Genomic DNA, 19,887 nt, shown 5'->3' on the forward strand with positions numbered 1-19,887 from the left:
CACAAGATGTAACAATTACAACGTTCTCTTATAATCTCAAATTTCTATTTTTCTAAAATCGTTCAAGTAAGGAGACACATTCAGTATAATATACCAATCAAACTCCAATAATATGCTAAGATTATTAAGAGATACTTTTTAAACAATTGCAATTTTACCACACAGGTCGGAATTGTACGAAATTTCAATTACAACTTCTCAACTAATCCCAAAATTCAAGGATATTTACGATGAAAAGTAACCGTTTGACCAAAATTTGAACTTGATTAAATTATTCTTTTGATCTCTCTATTTATCAAGTAATATCAGTTTGGTTTTCAAATTTTTCATTATTTTAATTTGTTCTTCTTTTTCTTAAAAATGATTCAATTTAGTCTTTATTGTTAGTTTGGTCAGACGATGTTAGAGTCAACGTCACGTGCCAAAAGAATAATTTAACTAAATTTTTAATTAAAAACATGTGTTAGTACATAATACTTTTATTTTATTCATACTTGTAGAGAGGTAGGATCAACAAACATGGTGAGGAACAGTAGCAAAGATGATGCATGCAAAAAGCAGCAAGCAGAGAAGAAAATAGTCATGTATATATACATTTGTCTGTAATAGTGAATATTGTTGTTTGAGTCACCTTTAACTATGTTGTAACCAAATAATATCACATAATAAAATGTTTATATCTAAGTAATTTTCACAATAATGCCTAAAATATGACTTTTAAAAAGCCTTTGAACCAATTTATATCACTTAAAGACTTATTTTATATAAACTAAGTTTTTATATTCAAAATAATCATTTGTCTTTTTCTTGTTTTATACTTAACAACTTAATTAGTAATTTAGTTATAGGTCTTTAATTTGTTTTGATACCTATTTTATCTTTTTAAAAGACGAAACTGAGTTCTAATTTTTATAAAAAAACTCGAGTCTCTATTGTTTAGAAGAAAAAAAATACTTAATGTGACACATTTTATTTTAAATTGATTTAGTGCTGTTAAAAAATGTTACGTATTAAAATATGAGTGATCTTCTTACAGAGGAGCCTCTTATTTTGACACATGATACCTTTTAAGGTAGATGATGACTTAGAGTTTGATACGTTCCAAATGATGCTAAAATCAATTCAACAGAGGATCACATTGAGTCTTTATAAAAAGAGCTTAATTAAGTAAAAAAAAAAGAATGAATTAATGAAATCAAATTACTAATTAAGAGATTACTTCTTAATTTAATAAATATACACAACAAATTATCCATTACTCAATCATATATGATAAACAAACTTTACAGTGTATGATTTTGTTTGATTTAAGTCCATTAAGATCATTAGGTTTATTATTATATTGAAAATATAGATTAAATATGTTTTTAGTCCCTAAACTTTAATAAAAAATTATTTCAAACTTTCATATAGTTTGGACTCTCAAACTTTAAAATAGATAGATATAACCATCCTAACTCAATTGTGTTATTTTTTTACATGTCAAATGGTATTTTAGGCTAACGTGTAATTGCTTACATTATTTGACAAGTCTCAACTCAAATATTAACATAGAATGTCGTTAAAAACATGTAAAGAAATTAACACAATCGTGTTAAGAGGATTATATATATATATATATATATATATATATATATATATATATATATATATATATATATATATATATATATATATATATATATATTAAACAATTTCAAAAGTCATTCTTAAAGATTACTTACTATTAATTCGTCATTTTATACCATGTTTATATAAAAATTAAACTCGTCATAGAACCATGTACAACAAACACAGTATATATAGCATTTGGAAGTGTTGGATGAGAGTGTTTGTGGTTTCTCTTTTACGGCTTGGAGGATCCATCAACAGTGTCTCAACTCTGAACAGGTATTCATCTTACACATTCTTTTTCTTTAACCAATCTAACTAGGGTTTCTCCCTTTTCAACAACATATATTTTAACAGCTTTTAGTCTCAAATATTATTCAGTTTCAACCTCCACTAAAAATGTTTATTATCTGCAAACTTTTTTAAGATAATATTATAGCAAAAAGTTCATGCAACTTTTTTTATTGTCTTTTGAAAATTATTCAGCATGAAATTCATTTGGTGTTTCATATAAAATATAACCTCGTGTTCTTACAGCTTATACTAATTGTCTTTTGAGTCTTATCCACTACTTTAGATGATTCTTTAATATGAAAAAAATGATAAATATTTAATTGGCTATATAATAAAGCATTTAAAGAATAATAATATTATAATATAGTGGTGATGAAGACGAAGTTGGGTCCATAGGATCCATTGGTGTATTGGATGTACGATCTGAATTAACTCTGCTTGCTCATAGGGTCCTGCTTCGTACACATATATCATTTTGCTCTATTATGAAAAGAAAAAGGGTATATAAACCAACAAAATATTTTAAAGGACAAAAATGTAACTTACCTTTTTATATAATGATACTATTATTACTGAACAAAAAAAGACTACTATTCTTTTTGTTTTCTTTTCACAAAAATAAAATAAATATGTAAATTGAATATTATATAATGGTAGGAATTTACCTTATAATAAGAGGGAGAGTATACCGTTAATTGTTGTTACTTGTTACTCGAAAGTTTCAAAGAATAACTCAATAAAAAATGGATTAAGCTCATATATTTGTTGATACAATTAATAAACTTAATCATGTATTTTATGAAAGGTTAAGTTAAACATCATGTGATTAAAGAAACTAATAGTTTCTATCTTTTGTTGAATTTTATGTATGTGAATTTTTGCAGCATATAACTTTCTAGGGTTAGTCAATCGTCTCAATTATTGGTCCTTGTTGAATAGAGAACTAAGAAACATTGATCCTGTTATCTGCCACATGTGACAGTTATCAGGTAGAAGAACAAACAGGTTAAACATATGCCCTTAATACAAAATTACACCAATACCCTTCAATGCACTACAACCATATATATATATATATATATATATATATATATATATATATATATATATATATATATATGAGTGCTATGGAAGTAGACAGCATGATTGATGAATGACATGTGGTGCAGCCAAAGTGTTGGATAAGACATGCAAAGGCCCTGAGACAAAGTAGCATCAGAGATCTTTTGGCAATTCAATTATCAATATTTTGTACTCATCTGCATTATAATTTATTCAAATATCTTCACACTTTTCTCTTCAACATGGCTATGACTAGTAGTATTAATTGGAAATACAAAAACTATATAAATATTTATGTGAAAAATTGATCTGATCACATTTTTGTCATCATTGTAATAAATTTTCTTTTAGTTATGTAAAAAAGTTTGTAGCGGTGGATAACTACGGATAAAATATGTAACCGTAGAAAATAAGTATTATAAAAGGGTACAAATATTTTTATATCCACATGCGGATATTGCATTATTTGTATTCATATGTATCCTTTATATTTTAATTTAAATTAAAAAAAAATTAAAAAATATGATTAAAATATTAATACATTAAAATTGAATGAGTTATTTTTTGTCAGTTAGTTTTAAAAAATTTTTATTTTTTTTCAAAATAATCATTCAATACTATTTAAATGAGTTATTTGCACTTAAATATTATGTATTATATTTTTATTGGAATTTATGATTAAAATATTTTTTTAAATATTAATTTTTTTTTATAAATACCTGTGAATACCTGTAGATATTAAATAAATATGTGAATATATGCATAATGAATAGCTACACAGATATAAATACGAATACAGAACGGATATTTATCCAACGAATACGGTACAGAAGAACACTCGTTAGTCGGAATGTCTTAGATGATTTATCTTGTAAAAGAAAATGCATTTAACAATTATTTTAGTTTTCATTAATTTAGTTGAATAGTACTTTTAGTACGATTAAAACAAATATTGGCGAATGCAAAAAGACTTTATATCTCCTCTAATGGAACGGGTTATAGTAATTGGAGTTTCATTTCAAAATATTAAAAATAAATTATCTTTTAACTTCACTAATTAAATGATAAAATTACCTAGGTAATAAATTATATGTTGAATTATTCATTAAGTATTTGGAATATTTAAAAAATTTAAAACTGTTCAGTCGTTGATATGTAGTTTTTTTTAATTCGATTTCTTGTTTTTTAAACATTCACAAATAACAGATTTATTGCAGCTCTGTCAAAACAATCGGAAACAATTTTTTATTTTTGGTTTCAAGTTGGTATAAATTAATTTCAGATACCAATTATGTTTTATTTTTTTGTTTAATTTAGAGACCAATAAATTCTTTTAATTTGAAGACTTACTTTGAAAATGGTTATCTAGTTCATATATATTTATTTTTGAGTTACTACCAACAATTTTATGTTACTTAAAAATATAATTAAGTTTGTGGTTTATTTTTTGTCCTTATGGTATTCCCCATTTGAATTTTGATTTGTTACTTTTTTTGGGAGTAAAATAACCCTATAATTTTATATCATCCTTTAATATTTTAGTCCCATAATAACTGAAAATGATAAAAGAAAAATAGTACACCCAAAAGTTTTACATAATTCAGTAGTTGATATCAATGATAAAATTATGAAAAAGAATCAAAATACTTCATTAAAGATACTTAATGTCAAAATATCTAACCTATAAAAGCTTTTAAACTAAAACAAAATATCAAAATGTATAATACATTAAAAATGTCACTTAACTTGAGTTCAAATATTTACATATCAATTGAAAGTGGTGTAACAGGAGAAATATTTGACCTACATAAATTGTACTTTTAAGATATTACAAAAAGAATTATTAAATAATGAGTAATTTTAATGACAAAAATTATATTTAGAAATAAATTTATTAATTAGAGATAATTTTTTTATAGTAGAAATTTTGATAATTAACATTAATGACTAATTTAAATACTAATTAACAATAAAATTATTTTAGTTATCATATTATAAAATAATTAAAAAATTTGAAATTATTTTAATTATTAATAATTTTTAATTTATAAATAAATATTTAAATTGATTAATACAATAATTAATTATTTATTGTTATTAAAATTAGTTATTATTAAAAAAAATTACAGTAAGAGAATCATATTCTCTAAACAAGCATCAAATCAATATAGTTGTAATCTTAAAACTATATTATAATCTTAAAACCATAAACAACATATATGATTTCTTTATTCAGTGGATTGTAGAATTAATGAGAAAAATGCTATAAGTAGAAATAGAGTTATGTTGGATGGTGTGAATTCAATGGTACAACGAACGGAACCGATCCTTTGTAGAACAAAAAGACACATGCACGATATAAAGTAAATAATGATATTTTGATATTTTTTTTTATCTATTTTAATTTATTATTTTTAGATTATTATATCGTATTATTAAAATAAATTAAAATAAATAATTTTTTTTTAAAATATTATTATCTAAATATTATATATATTAACAGTAGGAATGAATGATAATAATGAATGAGTTCCCATCGATGGTGGTGGAATCATTACACTTCACATGCATCAGTGGTACCAAGTATTCAATTCTTGTTGAGAAACCTTGAGCTAAGAGTGGATGTTATTTTATGTGTGTTTGTATGTGTAATATATATATTTATTTTTCTAATCAATATTAAATTTCCATCAAAAGTACTCGTCTCAAATCATAAAAATAAAAAAAAACAAAAAAAAAAACACAAACAATCCAAGTTCACTTCCATTTCAATAATAGACATACGTTATTGTCCAAACAATTTCATGATTGTGTATAAGTTCCACCGACTAGACATTACGTCAAACCAAACACTTGTTGTGTCACACTAAATTATGCTACTGTTCAAGAAATCTAGAAAACCAAATACCAACCCAAAAAAAGTTCTATAAGTAACTTACCACTATGAGGATTCAATCGCAAGACATGTTTCTAACTATTACATTCTCTCATATTCAATTATACTCATTATTCTACTATAACTCTACAAACTCTTCACCATAAGCTTTTACTCAATTAGTTTATGTATTTTATTTTCTTATTCAATTCATTTCTCTCACTCAACTTTTGCTACAAGCTTTTCTTCTCTTCCTTCACAAAATCTCAAACTTTAATATGTGTTATCCGTGCAATGAAAAATCAGCAAAAGTAAACATAATTAATGATGATAAATTGTTTGAATGATAAAAATGGTCAAAACAAATACATGGAAGAGTGTTTTTTCTATCGATAAACGTTAGTTATTGGTATTTTGTTGTCATTGAAAAAAATTAAACTCCTTTTTAATCCTTTAAACAGACTTTAAATATCTCATATATTAATCCGAAATAGTTGAATTTACGACCTCTTTTAGTATTTTTTAATTTTTTATTATTAAATTAACCTTATAACTTCGAATATAAAAAAGAGTTTATCTTTCTGTAAAACCAATTAAAAATGTTAAAGAGAATGCTAATCCTCATTTTTGCTAGGTAGATCTGATTGATTGTATTTACGAACTACTATGGAACCTCCATAGCACGAAAAATTAACAGTGAGGTTCAATGAAAAAAATTATGGATCAATTTTCAACATAAAGGTTGTTGGAGCAATTTTTGTCTCATATATAACAACATTGTTAGTGTTCATGAATGTTTCAGTTGATTTGGATGCAAATTAGACTATATATGTTAGTCACCATTTTAAGCAATTTGTTACATTTTTTAAGCTAATAAATTTGTTTTACTGTAATTGAAAAAAAATTTATAAATAGAGTAATTATTTGAGCAGTTTTTTCTTCTTATTTTATTATTATGTTACTATTATTATTATTATTATTATTATTATTATTTCATCCTTTAGAGTTTAGTACTCCTGTTTGCAGTCTTGTCTAATATTATATATTTATGTTGATTTTATGTACTTGATCTTTAATAAGAGAAAAAAAAAAACCCACAAGATTGAAGAGTTTAAAATGAATTAAAAAAATATCTAAACTAACAATTCTAAAATGGCAAAGAAATAAATTTGTGAATGAGGATTGATACTTTGTATGACCGAAGAAAGCAGTGGACCATAAATATCTTCTGAAAAAGCTATAAATTTCTGAAAAGGGGGAACAAATTCTTCTTTCTTAATAAAATCTAGATCAAAACATGTCTCAGATTTTTTTAAAATTAAATAATCAAAAAAACAATTATTAAGAGAAAAAATATTAATCATCCAAATTTTTATTTAATTATAATTATTTATTTAAATTTGTGATATCAAAATTATTTAAAAAAATAAGTTTTTTAAACTTAAATTTAAGGAAACTTATATGAATTTATTTAGTAAAAAATAAGTTTATTTAACCATTCCCAGATTTTTTTTTATGTGGGTGTCCACTAGACAATTAGACAATTTTCTTAAATAAAAATAATTAAAACCTATGTGTAAAACACCTATATCTATTGAGTGTTACATTTTAATTTGGATAAAAAAAACCATTGTAGAAATAAAAATAATTAAATCTAGAATCATGGATACATTATACATTTGATTTTACCAAGAGGAAGAAATAAAAACAAAAAATTTAAAAAGAAAAAGGAGTTTCCCAATACAATCTTTTGCTTCTTTTTGTAGTAAAAATGAAACAGTGAACGATAAAAAATTTGGCGCTCAACACACTGAAACAATGGAAAGGTTATCGTACATGGCCCATGACAATGATCATTCCTTGGCACCCATTCCAAAGCTATTCCCTCTTCTTCAATTCCATATTTTATTTTCTTCATTTACTATAATTTTAAAGTTATTTCTTTTTGTATTCTTAAAGTTATTTCTTTTCTTAATTTTTAAATATTTTTTAATATAAAATATTAATTAAGGTACAAAAAATACAAACAAACTCTTCATGTGTAGACATAGGTTTAAAATAATTATAAGTACAAAGTTTATTTCACAAAATACATAATACAAGACATTACCAGTCGAAAATAATTTAAGAGTGAATTTCTTTCGCATAATAGATAAAAGTAACAAAGTTAATCACTGTATATAAGAAATAAAACTCATTAACTTTTTATTTTAAACTTTTTGATTAAAAGTGGTGTCGGTTTTTTAATTTCTCTCTAATAAATCATTTCCTAAAAAAAGGAAACATGTTTTTAATTTACAATATTTAAATTCTGATGCATGATACACATTCGTACTCCAATGCATTCTTTTTTTTAAGTCAGAATAAATATGTTTTCGAACTTTTTCTTTTAAATTCAAAGTATATGTTCCTGCGAGAATATCGACAATCACTTGTTCTGATTTTACATATTGATTATTTTGAACTAATAGAAAACTTTTTGGTGGAATAATCACATTATGTATAATGTCACCATTTTCAATACTAACATACAAGTCTATATAACATAGAAAAGCAGGATGCCCGTGACGTGTACGTGTAGGATGAACCAAATCCTCAATGAATTTAATTTTTCCATTATAAGGTGCTCACACCTGTTCTATAGTCCCCCCGTGAATACTCTGCCAGTATAAAAAGTTCTTAATGTTAATTGAGTGTCCGGTTCTTCAATGGATAAGGAATATCATAATCAATGATTCGTCTTGAAAATCAACTTAGACTATCGTGACAAAACCAACACAACACCATAATCACAACAATAACAATTTAAGTAGAAGTCATCGTATTATATTTTCGCCAAAAAAAACAAAAGATCAAAAGATATGCACTCCTCTACTTTGTTTGCTAGCGGATTTTGAACGAATCAAGCAATGACATTACTGTTAAATTAGCACAATTTAAAATAGTGAAACTTGAAAGTGTGGAATATTTATAATGTTTGTTCCTAAAGTTTGGGTGCAATGGATGAAAAGTTGAAACATAGATCTTAGGATCAGCTTGTGTGGACATAATTCTATCCAAAAATGATTTTGTGGCATAATTAATTGTCATGCTTTTCTCAAAAGTGAGACCAACAAGATCAAACCTTAATTAAGTTCTTGATTTTGTCTGCTAGCATAATCAAATGCTATTATCAATTCAGGTGATGCACACTATATTCTTCCTCACAAAATCACTGCTCTTTTCTTTCTCTTTATGTCGTACTCGTTTAATATTCACAAAACCCATCACCCTTTATTATATTAACAAATTTGAATAAAATTTTTTAGAGTTTTTGTTTGATTTATTGAGGGAGTTTCAGTTTTATTGAGAAGATACAACATTAATGAGACCTGAGCCTAATCACATAAGACATTGACACCACTCTCAACTCAAAACCTTAAAATATTAGGTTTACGAGTCTTTATCCTTATACAGTGCTCTATTTTCTTATTTCTAACCAATATAAAACTTAGACTCACACGCGAATTCCTATCGGTTTTTAATTCCTATCGGTTTTTAAGATAATAAATATTGGTACCAATTTTTACTTCAACCGTTTGTTGAATTCAATTTAAGAACCGATTTCATCATCACTATTTGAATCAGAAAGTAACGCCCATATTTAAATTGCACCTATGGTGTTTATTTTTGCCATATTTGTTTGTCTTGTCTGTTAGCAAAGGAAACATGAAATAATATGCTATGTTAGGATGTTGAAAGGTGGGAAAGGAAGGAGTCGGAGAAATTGAAGGTAGGGGAAGCACATGGAATATATAATGGTTTAAGGCATAAAATTGTCCCTTTTCCAAAATTATAGTAAACAATTGTCCTTTAGTAGTTAGGACCACAGAAACAGTGACAGAAACAGGAATGAGAAGCAAAGTGATAGGAAGATGAAACCAAAGTGAACAGTTTCGGTTTTGGCTGTTTCGGTTGGGGAGAGAATGAATCACTGACTTTGTAAAAAAGTAGAAAAATAAAAACACACAAAACTCCATTCATTTCAACTGTTGCTTTCATCATTTCTCTTAACCACGTATGCATGCAATTCCCTCTTTCATTTCTTTCCCTTACTTCCAAAAGTGGAGCATCTCAATCTCACTCACCTCATTATCTTCATCCACCACATCATTTTTTCACACTTTTCTCTCTTTATATAATAATAATAATAATAGTACTTGTAGTACACATTATTATCATGATCTAGCTGTAGCACTTCAATATCTGGCATATCAAAGGTTCACTTCTCCTGCTCAAAAATAGACATGGAATCTCACAGGCCTAACACTACTATTCACACCTACAAACAACTACAACAACAAGATCATGATGACGAGGAAGAAGTAGAAGAACAAAACAATGAGATCCTCAAGACAAGAATCTCCAACCACCCTCTCTATGGAGTGCTGCTTCAAGCTCACCTCGACTGTTTAAAGGTTCTTTTCCTTTCAACTTCTTATTAATTCTCTTTACCATGTTTTGTATCAAACTGTAATATGTTTTGTTTTCTAAATGTGAATATCAGTGTTAAAGAGGGAACTGTTTTCTCTTGCCCTTTTGAAGGAGTCTTTCATCTTATTGTAATTCCCCCTGTTGAATCTTGAATCATGGTAAAAGACCAAGGATTTTATCTTTCAGATTCAATTCTTTTCTTCCAATATATGCAGGCTGAAGTTAAATTCCAGTTTGGCCAAACTGGTTAATTTTATAATTAAATTGTATCTTAAAAGTTGTGACTTTAAAGATCCAATAGAAGAGGAAAAACTAAGTTTACCCCCCAAATCCAAACCCAGTAGACTTATTAAACATTTATGGGTGATAACTGGGTACATTATGTGTGAGTTTTATGCATTTTTTTTTGTGTGTGTGTGGGTGAAGTAGTTCACATAGGAAACCAAGAGCTTGTTCACATAATTTGAAATGAATACTAACCTTTCTTGAAAGTGAAGTTTTTCTTTCTTATCAAGCTCTTTCATATCAACCACTTTATGGTTTGATAAACTGTAGACTAATTAACTCGTTGGTGCAGCTTGTGCACAAAAGATATCAGAAAACCAAAGATCTTCATGCTTTAAATTTAAGCACGAACCTTTAAAGATGCATGGTGTTAGAACATATTTTCAGGTCGGTGAGATTTCCAAGTTGGAGAGAGAGGTGAAGATAGATGAGATGAAAGCAAGAGAGAAGCAAAAGTTGGACATGTTGAGTCAATCTGAGCTTGATCTCTTCATGGTAAGACTAACACTGCACACTCTCCCACTTCCTTACCTGTGTGCCTTGGTTTACACAAACATCAATGAATGTACGTGTATGTGTGAATGGTTTTGTGGGATATGATGATGAAGTAGCGTACAAAAAGTGAGTCAAATATATAACCTAACGCATCATGTGGGAACTGAATTATGTTGATTTTGATGGACACTTCATGGTTGCCTAAAGCATGTGCTTCCTGCTTGAAAGAGACTACTCTCAGAAATGCGCATAGTTTTTTGTTCCAATTCTATGACTGTCACACTTTTCCTATCTGTCTCTGTGTCTGTGCTGCTCTTCACATCCTGTCTTTTCACATTTACTTTAGGCCGCAAGGATCATTAGAGTATGCTTATTACTCACCATATAATAGCCATAACCATCACTTGTTTTTCTCATCAAAACTTGTCATATAGATTTTCTTCCATGAATTCTCCATATACTTACTTACTTGTTTATATATGTGTTTCAGGTTTAGATTTTATAAAGAATTGATCAAAAATGGATGAATAAGATTAAAATCAGTATATAGATGTAAAGATGAAAGTAATGATTAAACTTTTTCAAGGTGTTAGGTCTAATGCTAAAACTTTAAATAGAGAAAATGGTGTAGATGAAGGTAGCAGTATATCAGACATATCATCATAAATGTGGAATGCAATGGTGTGATTAAATAATAATGAGAAAAGTGGTGTCATAATCTCTGGGATGAGTTTATGAAAATAGTTTTTGACACAAGTAGTTTATGCACCATCTCTTTGAATTCCTCATTTTTAGGAGACCTATGAGACCCCACACCTGCACCTACATATACTTCTCCAAACTTTTATCATTCTTCAAACACTTTAGATCCAATTAATATACAGTTTTATGATTCTTGAAACACTTGAAATGTTGATGGATTCAGGAAGCATATTGCTTGTCACTTGGGAAGCTTAAAGAAGCAATGGTGGAACCACAGCAGAAGTCCATGGCTTTCATAAACAACATGCATTCACAACTCAGAGAGATCACTGCACCATCTTCTGAACCTGCACCACCTTCTGCATCTTCTAGTCACTGCAATTTCACAACAAATTAGCAACACTCTACTTTTTCAGTCTGTAATATTATATATATTCCAGCTATATAGCTAGGTTGTTAATTAAGCCTTCAATTATTATCTTATCCATGGTTAACTAAACTCTACCTCACATAAGTATATAAATTAGCTGTCATTAACTCTCATGACTATTATTATCATTATTATGTATAAATATTATTGAGGTTAATTAGAATTTAGTGTTGGTTTATTTCTTTATATTTTCCATAAAAGTGAATCTGGTTTAGAGATATTAAGGTTCATCTATATCAGATGAGATATTTACTTTAGTAAAAAGTTTTTGTGAAAAAAATTCCAACAATTCAGATCATAAACATTGGTATACACGAAGGGTTGTGTTAATGACTATCTTAACAAAATTGTTAAGGAATTAAACAGTAATTATTCATTGTTAGAAATTACGATGAAAATATATTCCTGAGATTTTTTATCATTTATTTTATTTTATTTTATTAATTAATAACTAGGGCGATAAAGAAAATCAATTTAGTAATTATATGTTTGGTTATGATTTTTTGTTTTTGGAAAAGTAACCACTTTCTTAAGAAAAAAACTGTTTTTTACAATAACAAAGAGATTATTTCGTCAAATAAGTTAATTAAACTCATACTAAGTTATAAAAGTTATAAGAATGATAATATTTTCATTTGTCTATCTGCTTCCCAATGATTATAACCTAAATGTGTTAATTAGCACTATTTTTAATTTTAGAAATTTTATTATTTAACTAAAAATATTCTCATAATTATTAAAGGATTTATGTTTAAATTAACTAATATATATGTGGGGAAAATATATTGGATAACACTTAGGGATATCAAAATGAGTCAACTTGACTCATATGAGTTAAACTAGAGATAAGTTAGTCTAATCTGACTCATTTTTTGGTGAATCAAAAATTTTAGAACCTAGTAATCTACCATGAGTTAGTGATTTATTGGATTATCTCACTTAATGATGTTTTATTCTTTCAATTTATTTTATATAATACAATCAAATTATATTGTCTTGATCCAGCACACACACATAAATTAAACATTAAACTAAGATAATTCGGCTCACACTTGATAACTTACCACGTGTTGAATTAAAAATGAGTAAGCTCAACATAGATTAGTTTTTGATAAGCAAAATAATTTGTAACCAAACTCGATCCATTACATATGATGGATTAACTAAAGGATATTTTTTTTCAATTTATTTTATATATTTGTTATAGTATAATCAAAGTACTCACCTGATTTACAAAAGTAGTAAACATATTATTATAAAATAGTAAATGAAAGTTAAAATGTCAAATTACATAACTTAACAAACAAATAAATTAAACATTCAAACTATTCAAACATTATTTAACAATATTACAATATTTAAAATGGTCAAATTGTCAACCTTCACAATTGGAAATAGTAAATAATTATAATAAAAACTTGTAAAAAAATTATAAAAATACTAATTAAAGGTTATTTTTGGTGAATTAGTGTTAATCCACCTTTAACCTAGTTTCAACTCGTTTAATATATTGATTAAGTGAATTAGATCCAATATACCTTATATTTTAAAAAGTTAAATTTTGTTTAACCCATCTGGATTCAAATTTGTGATCACGTATCAGAATCTATTTTAACATTTCTAATACCACTTATAATTCAAAAAATTACTAATTAAAATTATTATGGGCGGGTCTAGACCAATCATATTGTGTCTCCGTTAACAACGCAAATATTCAAAAGAAATTAAAGTAAAAAAATAAAAAACGTTGACTAAAATAATGAGAATAAATTATTTAATTCCTCATGTGTTGATCATTAAAATATATTACCTACTCCACATGAATTGATTTTATTATAGTAAGTCTTTTTAATAAAGGTGCATTGTAAAAATGATGATACTAAGAAGTAAAAATAGTACAAAATTGATTTTATAAACTTAAACAATAAACAGAGACTTAATTAAATTTGAAATCTGTGAAATTTTCACAAAATTGTAAATTTTTAATTGAGTATGTATTATTATTATTATTATTTTTCTATTGAAATTAGTGCTATATTTAATGCTTTGATGATTATTTCTCTCTCACTTAAAGTAATCAAATGAAAGAATTTTGAACCTAATCACAAATAAGTCTCTCACAAAACAACAGAGATGTGATGTACAAGTGTAGAGTTTTGTTGAAAACTTTTTTTCTATTTGCTTTTATTCTTTAGGCTTTGTTGACTCAAACTGTTTGCGTTCTGAAAAATGTCTGAATGTAAATCTTATGCTTAGTTGTTGTAAATTTCTCAATAGAGATATTATTTCGTAACAAAGAATATTTAGATTTTATTTACTTGTCAAATGATACTTGAATTAAATGTTAACCTAAAAAATATTTATAGCTTATTAAATTATAGTGAAAAAAAATCGAAAGTACAAATCACAACATTTTTTGGTGTTTAAATAGTTCAAAACAAAATTCAATATCTTGCAATTTATTTATTATTATACTATAAAAGAAATAGCCAAGTATCTACAAAAATAATAGAAAAAGAAAAACATATAAGACAAATATGAAGCCCAAAAGAAAAAAGAATCAAGTTAAAGCAACATGGTATTCTTAACTTTTTCTTTCTGTGTTAAAAAAACAAACAAAATACACTTTTGGTTCTAAGAAGAAAAAAATAGATTTTTTTTTTCTTTACCTGTCATTTCTTCTCTCACCCCATTATATAAGAAATGATCAACGTGTCCATTTTATAACACCACAGAATCAATTTAAAATTATAATCTAAAATATATAATTTAATATATTTCTTGCAAAATATAACATTAAAGAATTACAGTATATCCCTGTTAAAATAAAAGATTAGGATTTAAATTAATAATAATAGTTATATAATTGATAAAAATATCAACTTTAAATCCAATATTTCTAAAAAAATTGTCTAAAAAACGTTATAACAAAAGATAGTAGAATTGTGGAATGCAGCATTGTCCCATGTTAGAGAAAATTGTAAGTTTGAGTAAGAATTGAAACATCTTCACACTTTTTCCCCCTAAAATGAAGAGTAATCATTATTTGAATTGACTGGTCAATTGCTACACCAATTGTTCCCTGTGGAGACTATGAAAAATTGGAATTTATTTTTTAAAATTGAAAAGAAAAACTTGAACAGGCCTAAGGATACATAAATGCTTAGAACTGAACTGTTTGATTCACAAAATTTGAAGATTTTTTTTTTTATAAATTATATTGTCTGAAGAATTTTTTTAGCACTTCGTTCTGTTAGAGTACACCAAAGTAACACATAAAGATAATATAGTAAAGGTTTATGATAATCTTCCCAGAATTTTGTTAAAAATACTTCCTTTATTTTCTGACATAATACATTCTAATGTTCTTGAAAAGATAAATATCCATGATTAATAACAAAGGATAATGTCCTTCACCACTTCATTTGCATGAATATGAAAAATTGTACAAGAAAGGTTGCTTAATGCTTGATTTGGATGAAGATTTCAGTTAGATACCATACTTTCACTTTCTTTAACAAAACCATCTCCAGTCCAGTCTTTATCAGATTGCAACCCTTTCTTTATGGCTTTCCTCTTCTGAATTGCCTCTTGCTGCCTTCTCACCAACTCAGTGTGAGAAGTAAAGTACTCAAGAGAAACCCTGTGATTCTAAATAAAATTAGAATATGCATTCTTCATGGTAAAAAGTCAAACATGCATTTTTTTTTTCTTCTGTTCTTTAGGATATTGGAAGAAGGAAACCATATATCAGTTCAAAACTATACCCTCTAAAGTCTTCTATTGTAGTGAAATTGTGCTTTTTCATGAAGTCTTTAAGCTCAAGACATAGTTTCTTCACAAGACCATAACCATGCATCATCACCCCGGTGCACACCTACAATTCAATGAAGAGAGTTTAATTTCAATGTACTGACAGTGTAAGAAAATTCAGAATCTTATCATACATGGTAATCTATAATTGGATGATAATGTAAACAACTTTTACATTGTTAATGCATTTAGATTAATCCACATAAAAAGAGAACATCTATATAGTGTGTTTGGATTTGCCTTTTTCCTGGTATATGGAATGATTTTCGTGAAGGAAATCATGGATTTCATTCATAATAGGTTTTTCTTTGCTTATATATGCGATGTAATTTTATCATGAGTTTGTTGATTGTATAGAAGGCCCTAGTGTGAGTGTCTGTTGATTGTACCTGAACAGTGTTTGCCCCGAGAAGAATAAACTCAGCGGCATCTCCACCTGTCTCAACACCACCAATGGCGGAAAGTGAATAGTTCTCACTGTCAAACTCTGACTTCATCATCTTTGCAATGCTCATCACCTTCCCAAGTGCTATGGGATGTACTGCCTTTGCAGAATACCCCCCAGGAGTTGAGTACCTAACAGCAAAATTTAGACAGATTAGGTACATGAGATGGTTGAAAAACCAACGAAAAATCAATGAATTTGTGGTGAGTGAGATTGCAAACCCCTCAACACAAGGCTCTGGACGTAATGTATCGAGATTGATTCCCATGACACTCATGATTGTATTTATGGCAGCTACTCCCTCACATCCAGAACTTAGAGCAACCCTTGCTGGCTATAAGAAAAAGCATCCCAAAATTACTAACATGGTAGTCATGGCTATAATGTGCATAGTGCATGGTGCATGGTGCATGGTGCATGGTGCACTGTGCACTGGATCTATTGTTCTAATATGATACACGGATATGATAGAGCGTATCGGATACAACACCTATATGATATGTCGATACACTTGTTTTGAAAATAATAGGATACGACATGTGTGATATATGCATCTACTCTATAAATTAGATACTAAATTTGTAAACAACGTGTTGAACATGGATACGTGATACAAAATTGAAGTATTGGAGCATCATAAAAAAACAAACAATACAAAATTTCAATGGTAATTCACAAATTTGATAGGTATTTAGGTTTTCACTTAAACATTAGAGTATAGTATTATAGATAAGAGTATAAATATAAGAAAAGGAGAAGATGCAAAGCCAACCTGTGAAATATCAGTTATATTGGGAGTCATCTTAGCCCAAACAGGAATTGTGGCTTTAGCATTGATCCATCCACAAACCTCTTCCAGAAGAGCACAATCTTGGCCAACAGCAGCACCCATTTTGCGTTCTGGCATACCGTGAGGACATGAGAAATTTATTTCGATTGCATCCTATAGCAACATCAGAGAGGTCAGCCACCAGAAATTTCAAGTTGGAAAAACATCAAGTGTCACAAACTTGGTCATGAAACACATCTTACAACTCCGGTTTGCTCGACTCGATCGATAAGCTCCTCCCAAGCAGCCTTATTGTACTCCTCCATAATTGAAGCAATCAGAATTCTGTCTGGATACTCTTCTTTCAATTGCTTGAATTCTTTCAACATGATTTCAAGTGGCCTATCACTGATAAGTTCTATGTTCTCCCACCCAATAATTTCTCCTTTTGCAGAGCCATTTGCACCTGCCCGTAATCGGGCATATCTAGGAGTTACATTTATAACTTTTGCTGCATCAAGTGATACCTAGCAAGAGAATCATATCAAATCTTTCAAAATAGCATACCTGATGGTTCTAACAATCACGTCAGTGAATATAGCATTAAAATATTTGGCATCAAGCACATCTCAAAAAGTAATATGCAAGCATGCCATGTTCAGTTATATGGCTGATGATCCTTTCTGAATCTGTTGAATACAGTACCCCAGGAGCTTATCAGTTCATGACAGTGAATCACCATCAATTTACTATCACTTGATAATGGTAATTTTATTGGTCATGAATTCAACTTCCTAATTCTTTTAGATAAATTTTATGGTCCAAAGGAAAAGAAATGGAGGAATTGATTAAATGAAAGAGAGAACACCCACACTCTCTGGCAACAAATTACAAAGCTTTAACAAATCACGAAGATCTATGGCCTATAATAACTTACTTGATAACAGAACAACCATAACTAATAACTAAACATGATTGCATAATCCAGTTTTTGCAAAACATAAGGTCAAAAGATTGGTCTTTCAGACAACAAAACACAGACTCTCCGATTTCAAACCTTAATTAACAAATTACAATTCACAAACCAAGAAACCAAACAACAATTTAAATATACAAACTAATCTAATGCAGAAAAGGTGGGGCTGTAAGTAAAAAAAAAAAAAAAAAAAACCTTACAGTTTTTGCAATCACACCACCCCAACCTTCATCAAAGGCCCTTTTCATGACAGTGTAATTGGTTCCTGGAGGACCTGACCCAATAACAAAGGGGTTGGGCATGTGCAACCCATTTACAGTGACGCTAAGATCAGGCTCTGTAGCTTGAGTCTCTGAAGCAAACACCTTAAATGCAACCCTGCTGCTGGGACCAACCTGAACCTTCCCAGCCCGATTCAAGCCAAACCCAGATACCCAATTTCCAGCTCTGATCTGGGTCATGCTCAAAGATGCCATCTGTAAAGTAAAAATCACACCTTTCCGAAAAAGCTTGGGAGGAAGAAGATTATGAATATGAAGAATAAATGGTGAATCTGAAATTCTGAATCTGAGATATAATATTCTATGAGCTGGAAACAACAAAAGAGAACGTGCAATTATGAATCTCTTGTTTCGTTTCTAGCATTTGGTTTGTTGTATCGGATAAGTTTGGGAGAAACCATATTCAATTCCTTCCTAGAAGGGACTAACATGTGAGAATGACTGTGGAAGAATATTATAAGAAATTATCTTTTGACAAGCAAAATTCTGACAAAGTAACAAAGTTTCTAAAAATAGAATTAAAGTTGATTAACTTTTTATTTTTTAATTAAAATAAAATAATTAAATAATATTTTTTAACTTAAATAGGAAAGTTTGTCAAAACTTTGTTAAAAATACTTTTTTAACATATCATAGCTCAATATTATAAGGATTTTGGGAAAATTTTGTTAGCAAAATGTTATATATATTGCATAAAACTAATAACACTGTAGTTTGGATTCATTGATTTTGTGGGGAGTGAACATGGATATTCTTTCTGCATGGGAAAAAGTTACAGACTGACCAAAAGCAATAAAGTTACTATTTTTTCTATAATAGTTTTTTTTTTATTTTTCTCCTGCTATTGTTATTTTTATTTATTTTCCTACCTCATCACAAACTTTTTTTTTGCCCACTGTATTTTTATTTATTTTTATTCCTTCCATCTGTCTCACGTCACAACTAGAGAAATGCAATAAAATATTTATATTGATTTGTCTGTTTATTTATTTATTTATTGTCAACGTTTGTTTTCTTTGATGACAACACACCCAAAACTCAAACTACAAGCAATGTTTGCTCAACAAATTGGGCTCACACCGCTGAGCAGCACAATGTGGGCTCTTAATTAGTCCAACTTGAAGGGGCCATTTTTGTTCTAGTAACTCCATAACTTTCTTCCTGCACCCCATATAATCTTTTTTTTTTCATTTATCCTTTTCAAATTCTACCATTCGGAACTCAATAACTTTCAGATTATATGATTTGCAAGTCGTAATGACTTTCAAATTATGTAATTTAAAATTCTTAAATTGTGTAACAGATTTTTCAAATAAAAAAATTATCAAATTGTGTAATTTAGAAACCATTTTTTCTTAATTTTTGGATTACAAAAT

At 28.0% G+C, this 19,887-nt stretch overlaps 2 protein-coding genes across 2 annotated transcripts; one reads left to right on the top strand and one right to left on the bottom strand.

Annotated features, from left to right (window-relative positions):
* The first annotated feature begins 10,052 nt into the window (after positions 1–10,052).
* LOC114182698 (homeobox protein knotted-1-like 1) lies at positions 10,053–12,334 on the top strand. Its single transcript, XM_028069617.2, has 3 exons — positions 10,053–10,299; positions 10,988–11,095; positions 12,021–12,334. Exons 1-3 carry the CDS (start codon positions 10,129–10,131, stop codon positions 12,192–12,194), a joined length of 453 nt encoding a protein of 150 aa, XP_027925418.1. The 5' UTR covers positions 10,053–10,128; the 3' UTR covers positions 12,195–12,334.
* A 3,210-nt stretch (positions 12,335–15,544) lies between these two features.
* Positions 15,545–18,930, bottom strand: PYD1 (pyrimidine 1). The gene is made up of 7 exons (XM_028069093.2): positions 18,431–18,930; positions 17,518–17,781; positions 17,258–17,428; positions 16,707–16,819; positions 16,430–16,616; positions 15,995–16,104; positions 15,545–15,870 (listed from the first exon to the last, which is right to left on the bottom strand). The coding sequence occupies exons 1-7, from the start codon at positions 18,704–18,706 to the stop codon at positions 15,714–15,716; spliced, it is 1,278 nt and encodes a 425-aa protein (XP_027924894.1). The 5' UTR covers positions 18,707–18,930; the 3' UTR covers positions 15,545–15,713.
* Positions 18,931–19,887: the final 957 nt, after the last annotated feature.

The sequence above is a fragment of the Vigna unguiculata genome, chromosome 4 (genome assembly GCF_037176805.1).
Source record: "Vigna unguiculata cultivar grain cowpea cultivar isolate G323 ecotype 2 chromosome 4, ASM3717680v1, whole genome shotgun sequence".
Taxonomy (NCBI): Eukaryota; Viridiplantae; Streptophyta; class Magnoliopsida; order Fabales; family Fabaceae; genus Vigna; species Vigna unguiculata.